This window comes from Silene latifolia, chromosome 11 (genome assembly GCF_048544455.1).
Source record: "Silene latifolia isolate original U9 population chromosome 11, ASM4854445v1, whole genome shotgun sequence".
Taxonomy (NCBI): domain Eukaryota; kingdom Viridiplantae; phylum Streptophyta; class Magnoliopsida; order Caryophyllales; family Caryophyllaceae; genus Silene; species Silene latifolia.
In genome coordinates this window covers 40015204-40031894 of record NC_133536.1, presented here as the reverse complement: position 1 = coordinate 40031894, position 16691 = coordinate 40015204, and the positions used below count along the sequence as shown (strand labels likewise).

Below are 16691 nucleotides of genomic sequence, written 5' to 3'. Positions count from 1 at the left end.
ACATAATTTCTCATTTTGTTACATTTGAACACACGATTTAAAACCGTCTAATACAAAGATCATGACGTTGTTATATGATCACCTGGATAATCTTCTCATTGGACTGTCGCGCAAAAGTAAAACTTAATAACATGATGACATTATGAAAAACATTTTTATTTCTTAGCATAAGTTGCTTTTACAATTTAATAAGAAGATATTATATTACTATATCTTCTTTTTCATGCAATTGAAAGAAAAAAAAAAGGTCAAGGGCCTCTTCCTTCTTGTTTACACACAAGATGAGAGACCTTATATGTTTGTGTACATTTGTTATGAGATCATCAAGCAATTAAACCCATAATTAAGAGGGTCAATTAAGCTTGGAGATTATAAGACATCTATGTACAAATTGTGCATAATCTCATGCCCTTTAATTAAGCGGACTTGGATTAGCAACAAAATAAGCCAGGGCTCCCACAAATGGGGCATTAATATAAGTCGTCGGCTCGGACTTTCTAAAATCAGCCCGATCATCGCCGTATACATCGTCTAGCCCAGGTCCACCGACTATGGCTCCGACGTGAGTGTTTTGGTTGGGCTCGGATGTGTTAAAATAAACGGACCCTTCTTTGCAAGCAATGGGTTGAGGATGGGCTTTTACGGATGGTAATGATGAGCCTCTATGGTGGATCCGTTGAGGGTACTTGTCACTGTAACCTACCATGTAGGATAGGCCCATTGGGTTTTCACCTAGGATGTAGTTAACTTGTTTTTGGGCTAGTTTTCGGAGCGCGGCTGGACCCACGTCTTCGGTCCCACAATTAACGGTTTGGGATGATTTGTCTAGGTAGTTAGCGTAAGTGAGTAAGAGGAACGTAATGGTGGTCGCGTGTTGGAGGTTGCTGCCCCCGGGTTTGTAGATGAGACCGCCTGGTGAGTAGTCGATGTGTGAGGCGGAGGTTTGTGGGATTAGCGAGCACATGAAACTATCTGCCGATGATTTGTAGAGCTGGAGAGAGTACATGCTTCCGTCTAACACTTCCTGCCATGGACATTTATGTTTAGCATCTTATAGCACTTTCAACCGTCGATCAAATTAATGTTAATCAGTGACGAAATCAGAAAAATAAAAAGGCGAATATTATTGATAAGTGTGATACAATCGATTTGTCTAATTTTCGAGGTTAGACTGCCCGTTTTAATATTAAGACGGATGTTCATCCGTCTTAAGTATAGGACAAGCAGGATAATGGCTGAATGACAAATTCCTAAGATATAGGCTTTATTGTGTTATGTGTATCTTTCATAGGCTGTGGCCCGTACAAAAGCAAATCAAGTTTGAGAAATGCAATGCATTATTAGTGTTTTATCTTAGTAATTTATAATGATACACCCCATCATGCCATTATCAGTCTAAAACATAACCTAAACCTTCTATTATTTTATTTCTTCATTCATTCTATGAGATAGTGACCATCAATCATAATCTTCATGCTTCATACGTCGTAATCATTTGTTTAACTTTGATATCAAAGGTAAACAACTGAACGGGACAGAGTATTATGTTACCCCAAGATGGACAACTCAGCCCAAAAATAATTACAGAGTAAAACTGACGTCAAGATTAATGTTCGAAACTAGTTAGTGAAACTATCGAATTACAAAAATATAAGCGAATAATGTAATAAACTTGGCAATGTTAAGAAAGTGTACCAACCTTGGAGACTAGTACATTAAGACCAGCATGTTTATTGTCCCATCCAAACTCATTAATGTTGTCATCTGCACCAAGAGTATGACCATTGCTTTGTATATAGTTAAGGTATGTGTCATCCTTTGTTGCTCTGCTCAACCATGCTGCTCCCCATAGTAGCTCATCCTGTCCCCAATTTAATTGCATCCCAACATTTTTGGTAGTTAGGATTTCAGATAACCGCGTTCATGGGACCGAATCTAATGTACCTCAATTTATTATATGCATGCAGTACATCTATAGTACAATGTCATTTGTATGTAGACAATTTTAGGTACATCCGTACGTACGACTATTGGTAACGCGTCTTGTATCTTATCAAGGTCGTAAGACTTGATACTCCCACAGCGGACATATATGATTACTTCGTTAGAACTAATGGATTCATTGAAGAAAGAAGTATATTCATGAATGTTCTTTTGTATTTAGATACGGCGAAATCAGCAATTTTTCAAGCAGATTTGATCCAAACTTGTTTGATTTATTTATTATGGGTTTGAATTTCGGAAATTTGGACATGAGCGAACTTGATCGGGCCTATACCAGATCCAAGGCGGATGTCACGGTCTCACGGATCTATACCTATATCCAAATAAGTTCCAATCCAGGATTGGATGTGTATATAAATGGCTCCACCATTTCAACTGCTTAAAGCTAACACTTTAAATGACTAATCATTGCCATGTATTGTCACCTGATTAATTATTCATCTACAGAACTTCACCTCCGTTCCAGTCAATAGTTGACATATTTTCTTTTTCGGGTGTTTCAGTCAATTGTTTAAGTTTTTGTTTTGGATATCTTTTTACTCTCTACTTGGTCTATTAATAATATTAAAAGTAATTCCCATCTCTTTTTGTACCTTAGTATATGTAAAGGTTTCATTGAGATGGAGGGAGTATTTGTGAATTGAAAATGATGTTACAAAATGCAGAAAAAGTGCATACCTGATATCCATCAAAGTCACAGTAATAAGGGCATGCCCCACCTTTGATATCTGAATTGTCACTGTATGCTCCCCTGTAACTATCCGCAAATTGGAATGCTGAGATGGCATTCCTTAGTAAGGTATCGGCATAACCAGGGTCAACTGATCGGAATGCTATTGAGGAGGCTGCTAGAGCGGCTGCTGTTTCTCCAGCTACGTCGGAGGCTGCATTTGGGGCATTAACTACGTAGGATGTCCGTTTAGTGTCCATGTCTTCTGGCCTCTCCCAACAATTGTGGTCACTTATTGGATCACCCACCTATATTTACAATACAACACGACCATTTTAAATTCTTGTATAAAGTCATCTTACACGAGTTATACTATTATTGAGGTAAACGGTCTTACAAGAGACCCACTCTTACGTAATGTATATATTTATGAATGTGCAATTTTCAACAACCGTAAAGATGAGTTTATTGCACAGGGCCTCTGAGCTAACTTGCATATTCCGGAAATTACAAAACTGATGAGACAGTCACAATATGCACTCGAAAAAATTCCCACTTTTGTTTATGCAACTTTTATCGAATACTCCTAATTCGGATTGGGTGTGTTCAATTTTGCCAGATCTACCCCTAATAGATACGAGTAACAATAACAATAACAATAACTAGTCGTATTAAATTAAAGATGGGCAAGAAAAATGAATTTATGGATTTGTTATGGGCTAATTAACAAAGTCCTTGAAGATATGGGGTAACCCGTGACCTATTATTGTAGTACAAAATAGATTCATGACTTTGTCCCATACGTCAAAAGAGTTGAGAGATTCCTTCAACTTGTTGTAGTCGGGACGTTTGTTGCTCTGTTTGACTAACAATCTCAATTTCTGTGTCTCGTCAATCGAACTTGTAAAACTAGTATTCGTACTATTTACTACTAGTAATAGACACATTTTCAAGAATCATACACTTGTCTTGGAAACAATTAGATCTATTTGGTGGCTTGTTTTTAGTTTTCTTTAATATATCTCTAAGCACAAAAAACTTAAATAAGAATGTCATATATTTAAAAAGGAATTATTATATGTGAGACATCTTATTTAATCGTAGTTTAATTAACTATATACTGTGTTATTGGGTTAGAGGATTTGCACTCACATGCTACGGTTTGAGACAAGAATTAATGACCTTCAAGAAAAACTCTATTTTTGTACAATTCCAAATTATACCGTTATCCGATATTCATATTGTTACATTCAATGTTTGTGTAACAATAATAATGTTATAGAGTAGCATACTACCACCTTACGCAAGATCATTTTCCATTTTTAATATTCCGTAACAACATATGTACACATTAATGTAGATTGTAGAGTACCACCTTACGCAAGATCAGTTTCCATTTTTAATATTCCGTAACAACATATGTACACATTAATGTAGATTGTAGAGTATGTAATTAAGCAACTTATTAAGTTTTTGCATTATTATTCCAAAGTACCAAGTAGTTTGTGACTTCTGAATGTTAAAGTTCCAGAAAAGAAAAAAAAAAACATGACCTTGTCAACACGTTAAGTTTCTCCAATTCCAAACTATTACTAATAACTAATTCAAAAAAAGAAAAAAAAAAAAAAAAAAAGACTAGTACTAATAACACATGAAAGCAACTAATACTCCACAGTACAAACTGACTACGCCAATTGCCAATAAAGAAGCCAAGTGATGTACAGATAGAAAGTCCCAACAAAACCACACTCTACTCACTACTCCCTACTCCCTACCCACCTCAAATTCACAAAATCTCATTTGTGACCATCAATATCCGTCACTCTTGAGTGACGGATACCATTTTACCTCACAAAGTACCCACTTTTTCTCTCTCTGCAACACTATTTATGTGGTTCCCTTTCTCCACTAACCCATTTTATTACCATTTTAACTCACAAAATATCCGCCACAAATGGTAACCCGTCACAAGGGAGACCAATTGCCTCAAATTATACTCGGTTTAGTAATCAACTTATTTATTCTCCTTGGCTTTTATCACTCTTTTACTTCACTCTTCTGCCAACTTTTCCACAACATAGTGACAGTCTCAAGCTGTGAGACGGTCCTTTAACGTAAAAAATCGTTCATTTATTGTTATTATAATAAATAATTGTATTTTATATAAAAAGATCGTTTTACAGTATGAAACCGTCTTATATAATAATTACCGATGACATACTGAGAGAGATGATAGAGTTCTACCGGGCGACGTATAGAGGGGTCAGACCCCTCTATACACCTGGTGTGACTCTTTAACATTTTCACATATTGGGTCTCAAGTTCAATTCCTTAGTCCTCGTAATTGTTCTCACATTTGCATATTCAATTAACTCGAAAGAAATAAAACATTTTATTCACAAATTGTTATATAAGACGCAAGACGGTATCACAAATATAAAGTCAAATGTAAATTACCACTATAATTATTGAATTTAAACTTGGGAGTGCAACAATTTTACCTGGACGTAAATTTTATTGGGTTGGGCCACAGTCTTGAGGAGATAATCAGTGGCCCATTTGATAGCAACCAAAGAATTCCTAACCTCAGACGTTGGCATTAATTCACCAAACTCCACAACACTCCATGCCAACATTGTCGTCGTGAACGCCATCGGAAAATTAAACTTGACATTGTCTCCAGCATCATAATACCCACCCGTGAGGTCCACGCCTCTGTCCGACCCATCCCCTAAACCGGAATTACCCCGCCACCCGGCCCGTTGGTCTTGTGGCAAGTAGCCCGACCTTTGGCCCTCGAAAAATAGTATACATTTTGTTAATGCATCATGGTAATCATGGTATGAAAACACAAAATTGGGCACTTTTGTAAGTAGTAGTGTTATTATGAGTGCAACAATAAGTTTCATTATATATTTTTTTTTTAGTTTTTTATTTTTATTTGGGGTGGGTAGGTTTATTAGTTAGTAAGTGGGAGTATTGGTTTTGGGGAGGGGTGTAAGTTTTTTGGTTGGAAGGAAGGGAGGCTTTATAATATAAGGCCATGTAAGAGGGGTGTTTACGTCACTTACGTGTGCTTTATATTTTTAGAATCAAATTAAAAAAGTAACGTCTTACCATTTATGTAAAATCACCCTAATTATGATTTGCATACCCCCTAACTTATTATCACTATACGTTTAAAAAAGGTATATAAAGTAAGTATACAACAAGTCAATACATTTATTACATTGACTATCATTATTCACCCTCCAGCTGAATTCCATACATTTTATAATTTGAGATGTTCGTTTTTAGAATCAAATAAAAAATTAGTGTCTTACCATTTTGGTAAAATAACCCTAATTACGATATGCATCTCCCTTAACTCATTACCAGGGGCGATTCTAGGACTTGATCATAGGGGGTGCAAGTTTAACAATAATTTCGGCAACGGTAAGTCGGAAACTAAAATTTAAATACTAAAATTTAAATACAAAAATTCGCGAAGATAAAGTAAAACACTAAATTAAAATAAAATTGGATTCAAATAATGAGTAGTCTAATAATATGAGATTTTTCTTTATGTTAAACGCAATAGATAGTTGAGTACATACTATTTTATCGTAACTAAATAAATACGAGGATTTTATTTAGTTGAAAATAAATTTAATGCTAAATTTATAAGTTATGCAATTATATAAAAATTGATAAAACTACCAAAAAATAATAGAACGAATTTATAACTAACACAATTTTGAAAATAAAAAATAAAACTAAGCTTTAAAAACACAATTTATAACTAAATGAGATAAAAGTGAAAAAATGACTCCCTTAGGATCGAACTCAAAATCATCAGATTAAAGGTTAAGTGTCCAACCACTGAACCACTAAACATTTAATGTTCCTTATTAAAACAAACTTTTACATATTTCCGAACAAAGGGGGCCATCAAAACCGCCAGTGCTCATTACTGCTTTGGTGAATGGTACGAAGTTTGGCTAAATTCCATAGATTTTATATTTCGAAATGTTCATTTTAATTTCATATGTTTCTATTTAATTAGGTACGACTACCCATTTGGTAAAATTGAAAATATCAACCCCTCATCTCATTTATATAAATATGCCCGTGCCAAATATGCATAAGGGTAATTTAGTACAATAATATTCCTAACTTTAGCTAATTTTCCATTACTTTTTTTTACCAATTTTCTTTATTTTTGTACATAAAGCAAACATCTGGAATTCAACAGAACGGAGTTGAGGTAGTAGAATATTAGACCGTTACAATAAAACTAAAATTTAGAAAATATAACTTTATATAATTTACCCTTTTCCTGTTAACCAAGAATTTGTCTAAGATCAATATTCTCATTTTTTGTTATAAATACTGCATAAATAAACGAATCTGTATTTTGATTGTCATGTAGGTAAACTTTATCATTTAAATCGTACAATTTTCGTATTTTAGAAGATATTTATCAAATAAAAGGGAATATATAATTATATAAGAACATGCAATTTGTGACAAATCTAAGTAAATCTTAACAAAAGATAGATTTATTTTATTGTTTGTGAATTAAAATGGTGGAAGAGTTTGATTTGTTCTTCTAAAAAATGAAAAGTCACGAGAGAGAGAGAGAGGAGAAGAGGTGGAAGGATGAAATAGCCGACAAGATAGGTAAAGTAATATTGGAAGCTCACATGTGTTAACATTAGTGAGTCACAAAACTTGATAAAAATTGAAGAGACTAGTATGCTTAAATGAAGTTGTAACTTACGGAGCATGAGTATTAACCAACGCCAAAAAGTTCTACCCTTTTCTTACGTGAAATAAGTGAATGTAGTTCCCAACACAAACCAGAAATCAAGAAAAATGACCTAACAAAATGAAATGAACCTGTTATTCTTGGATGTCTTACCTGATATACATGATTTGCAGGCTATTATGTATATTTAAGCGTTTACTTGGTACGCACTAAAGGTAGCAGCTGCTAGTAGTAGCAGCTGCCGGTTCCCTCGTCACCATAAAAAAAATGAACGAACGGAGTACTAATCAATTCCGAATTCTATGTTCCAATTCCGTATCTCATCTTTTATTCCACTAGTTCTTCATTTAACACATAAGCATTAACCTTTAAAACAATTTGTGTAAATATAACAAAAGGGTTATGTGACAGAGAATTCAGATTCATACTAATCAACGAAAATTTGACTGGCTTTTGTCATAAATTATTAAAAATTATTCTGTCTTAAGATATACTCGTATACCTAACTGGCTAACTATTAATTTTCTGGTTCCCAACTTTTGATTTTTTTTTGTCGAATTTTATTTAGGCTGTTGTTTTTATCATTGACTAACTATCGAATTCACCTGTTTAAGGGTCATTCCCAATACTAGTATTAGTGTCCGATCTCGCTCGGGCTACCTTTTTATTTAGCATTAAAATTTAATTTCAGTTAAATAAAATAACTTTAAAGTTACATAGCTCATAAATTTTATCATTAATATATTTTTATATGACATATCTTAAAATTACGATTAAATAAGTTATGAGACAAATTCATTACTCTCGCTATTAATATTTTACTTAAATCAATTGGTTAACTAATTAATCATATATACTTTCTTTTATTGTTAGTATTGTTACTTTTATTATATTTGTTATTACTACTGTTAGTTTCACTACTCCCGCCGTAATTATTGTTACGTAATTATTGTTACTTTCACTACTGCCGCATTAATATTGATAATTTCAATACTCTTGTTGTTATTTCTATTACTTTCACTACTCCCGCTTGATGCTAATATTGTTATTTTGACTATACAAATGAGTGATTACTATCATATTGGATAGGTCGTTAATCTACCAGACAATATTTATCACTCGACAAACAACTTAGTAAGTAGAGATCGAACCCAAAGGACGGTTACCTTCTAATTTGTGTAAATTGCAATGTTTAACAAAAGGCTTCTAATAGTGTAGGGGTGTCACAATTTGGTTGGTATGAGGTGAGTGTAACAACTAAAACTAAAACAATTGAAATAAAATGTAAACTAATGAAAGTAAGAGCAAGCAAAGTAAATGAAGATGAAATCAATATGTGAAAAGCACTAGGGGGTCATTGGTTCATATAGTGATCAAATGGTAAATCCAAAAGGGTATGAGTTTGGCTTGGTCAAGGTCATAGTAAAGTAGAACCGGAAGTTTTGGTCCTGTGGCTAATAGGTTGAGTCGGGTTAGCTTCCGCGTACACCCGGTCTTCTCACTAGATTAGTGCATAGTCTAATAATCCCCAAGGCTTCCGATCTTACGAGTTTTGTTGAATAAATCGAGAATCATGCTAAGTTGTCAATCAAGCATTTCATCAAACATAACATGTGCACTGAAGCTAGAACTTACAACAACAATTTAATCAACAAAATTAACTCATGAAGTATGGATCTACCCTTTAACCATTCCCCCTAATCCCCCCATTAACCCTAACTAGAAGACTATTCACACATTATCATGTTGATCATGCAAATAATGTTGTCAAGCATCATAGCAATAGTAAACATGATGAACAAAGTAAGTAATAAGGATTAACAAGAAACAAAGTAGAGATGAAGGAATTATACCAAACTGTAAGGAGATGAGCAATAATGATGAATAATAAAGAAGAAACCTTTTGATTAATGAATAATTGTCACCTTATTCAAGTACAACCCAAGAATTCTTCAATGCAACGACTAGATCTAGAAATTATTGTGGATAGATTAAGCTAATTGAAAGATTAAGATGCAAATTAAAGTAATTGTTCCTTATTATCCCTCTAATAATCTCTATAAACCCTAATGGAATGAGAGGTATTTATACTTACTACAAGATTACAAGGCTAATTAAGTAAATATACTTCTAATTCGGAGGCGAGGAAACATTGCCCTACCCGGGCTATAGCTCAACCCGCCCGGGCTGATAGTGTAAAGGGGGAACTCTGGCTGAGAACCCGCCCGGGTTGGTCTCTTGCTCGCTCGCGTTGCTGGTCAACCCGCTCGGGCTATAGTGGTGCTCGCCTGGGCTCGTCTGGTAAATCCTCCTTTCTTCAAATGCTTCCCCGAAACCCTTGGGGGTGGCTCTAGGCTATGGGGGCTGACTTCATTAGCCTTAAAATCTTGTTACGGCCTTTTAGTTTTCGTCTCCTCTTCATGCTTGGTCATTAGTATCGTCAATTTAGCTCTTAAATGCTCCATAATTGCGTGATTTCCGCCTATTTTGCTTCCTTTCCTACAATGGGCTACAATCTTATAGAAAATCAAATAGGAAGTTAAAGACGTCGAAATGATGCTAATATGTGCGAAAAAGCATGCGAAACAGGGTTCATTAAGGAGTTAAAAGTGCGCTTTCTAGGACCGCATCAAATATCCCCAAACTAAACCTTTACTCGTCCCGAATAAAGAGGTGACTAAAACAAGACATTTATTTAAACTAATCCTAATACATATCAGAAACGAGACCATTTGCGAGTCTCGCTCCGCCCCTTCAACTCACAACAAGACATCCATGAGGTAAAATGCCTTCTTGCAAGGCAAGGTGGGGCTTGCAAAAATGGCGATGCATCCTACATTAAGCACATAAACAAATCAAGGGATGCATCTACAAAGGAATATCCACTTTCTTCATCTAAGTGGCGGAAATTAACTAAATAGGAAACCATTCAAAGGTACTTCATTATAGAAACTAGTTTTACAAACTACTGATTAGTCCAAGAGGATAGAATCAAGTCACCTCCAAGTAGTGTCAAACTAGGCTACTTTTATCCGCAATCTCTAAATGCTTTCGTCAAGGGCGATCGGACGGAGTGAAATGATGATCCCTATGGTGTTAGTGGCATATGACATGAAAAGTCTCGTATTCTTCACAAGTCTAAAGGTCATGGTGTGGACATGGGCCACGTCTCGGTCTGTGGATTTGGGCCACCTACCGATCTGCAGTCACGGGCTACCTGCACGCCAAGCCAATCTGTGGACATGCAGCGGTCTTTTTAAAGCCACGCTCGGCGGCGTAAAAATGCTTTTGACCGGATCGTTTTAGATTGGTCTGTTTCGTCACGGTAAGGGTCTCGAAACGATTAGAGATGTTCAGAGTCGCCACCAAGCATTTGTGGGATGCTTGTAACCCGTTTGAAATCCACTTTATACTCCGGTCAAATCGAAGCACAAAGCAGCGCGTTTGACATAGGTACTAAAGATAAGGAAATCGTCCCTCTTTAGCATCCTATCTCTAGAATGACTCTCGTACGCCCTGGATAAGGTCGTCCACTATCCAAAGTTTCTGAGTAAGAGGTGAAGGTACGTATTGGGAAGCCCTTTAATCAGACACCCAATCCCGCCCGCGGTAGAGGCCTCTACTGATCGATCTTGGTTGGTTGAATACAAAAGTTGATAAAACGGTTTAAATGCATGAATGCGCATCCAATAATTTAAACCTAACATGTGAGAGCTTTCTAAGTCGGTTGATTTAATCCAAGTATCAAGTATAAGATGTCGAGTTGGATTAATGATTGATTTGCATGCAAGACGGAAATTAAACATCCATTTACCGTATTAGGTTTAGGGTGCATAACGTGATCCATTTGTCTTAGTAAGGCATTTCACAAATGTGATTTTGAATCAACAAATAGTCATCTGATCCGTCATCCGGGCTAACCGGAGTCGGGATCGTCCTAGACTAATGCTGGAAAGGGAACAGGCCCTGTACCAGGTGACTACATGAGGCGCGAGCTAGCTGGCGGTACAAGGGGCCTCCCCCTGGTTTTGAAAATGAGAATTGAAAGGCCTGTTTTAGGCGCGGGTCACCCTACAGTTATATGCCGTGTTCTGACTTTTTGAAAACGTTATAAAACGTGTTGAGAAATGGGTATTTGAACCCGATTTGGTTTGAAAGGTCGTTTAGACCGCATTTGTTGATTTGAAGAACTAGACTCGAATAATCATCACTATTTTGATAATATTCGGTGTCGGGTTTGATTTGACAAGCTTGACATGAATAGTTTTGAAAATAATTATGAACTAATTGTTTTAAGTTCATTTGGATATAATTAGTCGATACTCATCATCGTACCCGGGTTAAAATCCAGCATGGTATGTAGAACCAAGGATGACTTTGTGTTGGTGACTAACATGTTTACTTTGTAAATGTAAAGAAATGATGAAAGGCTTTAAAATACCTCCCAAAAATAAAATAAAAGGCTTTAAAATACCTTTTAAATGTTATTAACCAAATATTATCACCGAAACACGGATTTAACCGTCATGGTATGAGGAACCAAGGGTGAAAAATGTTTTAAGGTTAAAACAAATAAAATGAAATAAAAAAGGGTTTGAAAATATTTAAAATGGTAAAAACCGATTACAAATATGAAAATGAATTAAAGGGGAAAGACGAGAACAAACACGGTTGATCTCTGACCTGGATACCCCATTTATGCGCGGGCAAGCCGACGAACCAAGGGGCTTCTGTCTCAGGCCAAAAATCAGTTTTGGCTCGTTTATCCCATGTTTTGGTTCATGTTATGCACGTTTTAACATGTTATAGTCATGAAACAAATGAAACATGATAAAAAGAGGATTTTTACACCCTCATACTTACATGTTTGGTTATGGCGAGTGACCGACGTAAGTGTAACAACTCGTTTGGTCGGAAAAAATTCGGTTTAAAACCGTTTTGGTAAGTAAAAAGAGTGTTTTAAGATTAGTGACGGTGTAGTGGTCGAAGTGGTCGGTCAAGTGATTTAATGCACGATGACGGTACCAAACAATATGTAAGGCTTGTATTTACGATCGGTAGGTCGCAAATACGCGTCGGATTGTGACTTAAGAAGTCGAGTCGAGAATTTTAAGGCAGAAAAGAGGGGCGGACGCTCGCGTAAGTTCTCAAATTGGGGAATTTGAGGGGTATTTATAGGGAAATGAGTGGTTGTATGAGTTTTGAGCGATGTGGCCACCTGGGCTGCTCAAAGAGGCGCGAGCCACGTTGCGGGTCTTCGAGGTGTCTTGTCGCTTTCACACAAATGCAATCATGATTTGTTCTATCCTAGGTTTTGTAGTCACATGTTTAGTACTTGACCATTCATGAATCCGGGAAAACTTAAGGTAGAAGGTTTGAAATGTTTTGTTTTTGGTGGTTGACTCGGTTTGACTCGTTGTTGGAGTTGGGATTTGAATTGTTGAGTCGGTTTTTGGTCCGGTGTCGGTTTTGACTCTAGTTAGTGTCATTGCGACCCCGTCGTCGTGCATTAAACACTCCAGGTATTTTTGAAATGTTTTATTTTCGAAATCGTTTTAAGTTTTCCGACGTGAAGTTGTACACAATCTGTCGATCAAACGCCGCGATTCCAAAACATGTTATAGTCCGATAATCATCGGGTGTTTGTTGGAGTCTCAGCAGATACTGGGTATCTACACATGGATCATCCCAAGCTCAACAAGGTGGTATAACAAAAAGCTTTTGGGAATGAAATGCTCAAGCCAATATACAAAAGTGGATTAGACTAGCATTCAAAATTTGACCTCATTGAACTTTCACATTTCACATTTCAAAACTTAGAGATGAAATTTGTCCCTCGCTTGCTAGTGTCTTTGGTTTCGCCAATCGCTTATTAGGCAATCGGTTAACCTCTAGACAATAGTTTTTCGGGGTGATATTCACTCTGTCTTTGGGTGGTTGAATTCACAACCATGTGGGAGCCCAATTCAATGGATCCCTCTCCAAAGCACATTGAAGTCGTACGCCTCCATCAAAACGACTAAATTTCGCAAATTTCAACATTTCAAAACACTTAAGGTTTCCTTATTAAAACAATTTCACATCATAAATCTTTGAAGTGAGCACTTCAAAATTATTCCTGAAAAGTATTTTCGGGTTGCCAAACCACCAAGTCAATCAAGGTCACCTAAACAAGTTGATCAAGTTCCTATCACATCATAGGGTTAGTTAGGGGACTCACATGCAAACTCTTAACTAGGCTTTAGCACATAGGTCAAACAATACTAGTATGACACTAAAAAAGGGTGTCTTGATTCTATTCTACGGAACAAAGTCTTATGGAGAAAAAGTATCTACAAGGGCCTATATAAACTTGTCAAGCTTCTCAATTAGGCGTTTCAAAAAAATTTCTTAAATGCAACTACATGTCCTGATGCAACTAATATATATACAAGTCTAATGCATATGCAACCATCCAACTAAATGCCATATATTCTAATGTATTCTCCTAACATCACATAGTTACAAACCGCCAAATCAAAATCTCACCAAATTGTCATTTACATAAAGAGTAGCGAAAAGAGATTGGAAATATCATACCATGCGGTTCTTCTATTATCCCTTAAGGATGTCTAGAATGTGGTGTAATCCCTATGTGAAAAGAGTAACAAACACACAAGTATAGAACATGTTTTTGAATTTTTTGATTTTTCTCAAATTAAAGAACATGTTTTTAAAAAAATTCAAATTTTTTAAATTTTTATGATTTTTGAAATACATTTTCCCATCCCCATACTAGCATGGACATTGTCCTTAATGGACAAAGCGATAGGAAAATAGATGCAAGTGCAATGCATGAACTAACATATGAATGCATGAACTAAGATTAAATGCAATACTATATGATATATTTTACAAGTGATGCAAATGAAACTAAACCAAGTGACGCATGCTTTCTATTGTTCGGAGAGCTAATTTGAATTAACTAGGGTTTCTTCTAACTAAACTTCCCCAAACCGATTAAGATTAAGGAGAGGAAGTTTGACCACAAGGCCATGGATGTATGTATGCAATTGTCATTTTGAATTTTCCTTGAGGAAGCATAAATTTCTCATCGCCTTTATTTTTTGGTGAAATATTAGAATTTTTCATTAAGATAATAAAAAAGCTATTACAAACTACCAAATAAGGTACAATTCATGAAACAAGGATCAAACAATCAGTAGTTAACTGCTTTGACCCAAGTTTCATCACTACTCCTCTTAATACATTTGAGCCAAAAGATACAATGATATTTGAGTAGGCTACCAATTTGATGTATAACAATTTCACGCCTCACCACGACCCCTTCAAGCCTTGATTTGTTCCGTTGATACCATATAGCATAATACAAGGCTTGAATCCAAGCAATAGTTACCCATTTCTTCACTTTTGCCCATGGTTTGGATTGAATCCACTCAAGCATTCTAGTCCCAGGCAACCACACATGCAATTTACAACTCATCAACCTGATTAAATGTTTACTGTACAAGCATTGACTGAATAAATGGCAATGACTTTCAACTCCTGTACCACAAAGACAACATGTTTCATCAGAGGCAATTCCCAGCTAAAGCAACTTATCCTTGAGCAGCAAAGCATCACGAGCTATCAGCTAAGTAATGAAATAGTGTTTTTGTATACACCAAGAGTTCCATATCAGCTTCTCCCAAGTAATCACAGGCTGCTTCTTTCTGATCCTGTGATATCCACTGGTAGGAGAATACCCAGCTGGATTAGCTAACCACTGACCAGTACTAGAGAAACCCATAGCAAATTTGTCTTTAACTCTACAGATAGTCTTCCAACTCCATGAAGTATGAGCTTTAGGAGTATAAGCTAACCATTGAGAGCTCTTCATATAGATATGATGAACCCATTTAACCCACAAACAGTTGGGATTAGTATAAATCCACCCGGACAATTTGTAGATGGCAGCCAGGTTCCAAGCATAACTATTCTTTATTCACAATCCTCCTTCACTTTTTGGCACACAAACTTTCTCCCAACTCACCAGAGGAAATCTCACATATTCAGTAGATCCACCCTAAAGGTAATTCCTACAGAGTGCATCAATTTTCCTCGGGACTCCTTTGGGAAGAACAAAAATGGTTGCCCAATAAGTATAGAGAGTGGATAACACAAAATTTACAAGGGTTAATCTACCAGAGTAGGACCATTTCTTTGCAGCATAGCCCCTGATTCTGGAAGTTACTTTTCAATCAGACCAACATAGTTTTTTGCAGTAAGCCTGCCAGCTGAAATGGGCACACCCAAATATTTAAAAGGCAGAGACCCCTCAATGCAGCCTAAAACTTGCAGAATGTCATCCTTAATAGCATTAGACACACCATTAAAATAAATGTTGGACTTCAAAGTGTTCATTTGTAAGCCAGTGGCAACAAAGAACGTGGTAAAGGTTCTTAGCAAGATCATTATAGAATTAGTATCACCTTTAGAGAAAAATAATAAATTGTCTGCAAACATAAGGCGAGATAAAGTAATCTGACTGCACAAAGGGTGAAATTTGAAAGGCATAGTGCTAGTCACATGCATTATTATCCTACCCAAATATTCCATGGTAATAGTAAACAACATAGGAGAAATGGGATCCCCCTACCTTAAACCTTTTGCTCCTTTGAAATACCCAAAGTTTCCCCCATTAAGCACCAGAGAGTAGGAAACAATCCTAACACACAAACAATGATTAGCTTGATGAATTTTTCTGGGAACTGCAGCACAATAAGCACTTGTTCTATGAAGTCCCAGTGTAAAGAGTCATAGGCTTTCTTGAGATCAATTTTCATCAGGCATCTAGGTGAAATAGCTTTTCTATTATAAAGTCTCACAATATCCTTACAAATAAAGATGTTTTCAACAATACTCCTCTCTTTGATAAATCCTCCTTAACTCTTACTGAAGATATCAGGCAACACAACAGATAGTCTAGTACAAAGAATTTTAGAGATAGCCTTATATAGTACATTACAACAGGATATTGGTCTAAATTGAGTAACATTCTAAGGTATTTCAACTTTAGGAATTGTGGACATGGGCCACGGGGGCGCTTGGGAAACAAGCGTTTGCATTTGTGGAGTCGCCACCAATTTATTAGGGAAAATTGGAAACCGTTCGAATACCTCGTGCCATGTCAAGATACAAAGTAGTGACATTAACACCAAGAACTCGTTACCCTTAGCATTCTATGTCTAGAATGACTCTCTGGATGCCAATGAACACGGATGTTCA

General features: G+C 36.2%; 1 protein-coding gene across 1 annotated transcript; it reads right to left on the bottom strand.

Moving 5' to 3' along the window:
- Positions 1 to 135: 135 nt before the first annotated feature.
- Positions 136 to 5687, bottom strand: LOC141611551 (endoglucanase 24-like). The gene is made up of 4 exons (XM_074430122.1): positions 5176 to 5687; positions 2683 to 2982; positions 1700 to 1861; positions 136 to 1024 (listed from the first exon to the last, which is right to left on the bottom strand). The coding sequence occupies exons 1-4, from the start codon at positions 5581 to 5583 to the stop codon at positions 413 to 415; spliced, it is 1482 nt and encodes a 493-aa protein (XP_074286223.1). The 5' UTR covers positions 5584 to 5687; the 3' UTR covers positions 136 to 412.
- Positions 5688 to 16691: the final 11004 nt, after the last annotated feature.

Excerpts from the sequence above, each read along its gene's own strand:
- LOC141611551 (XM_074430122.1), bottom strand. The coding sequence starts at position 5,583 with ATGAAACTTATTGTTGCACTCATAATAACACTACTACTTACAAAAGTG. Across the intron at positions 2,983-5,175 it reads CCAATAAAATTTACGTCCAG|GTGGGTGATCCAATAAGTGA; the intron begins GTAAAATTGTTG and ends TTGTAAATATAG. Across the intron at positions 1,862-2,682 it reads GTGACTTTGATGGATATCAG|GATGAGCTACTATGGGGAGC; the intron begins GTATGCACTTTT and ends AATTGGGGACAG.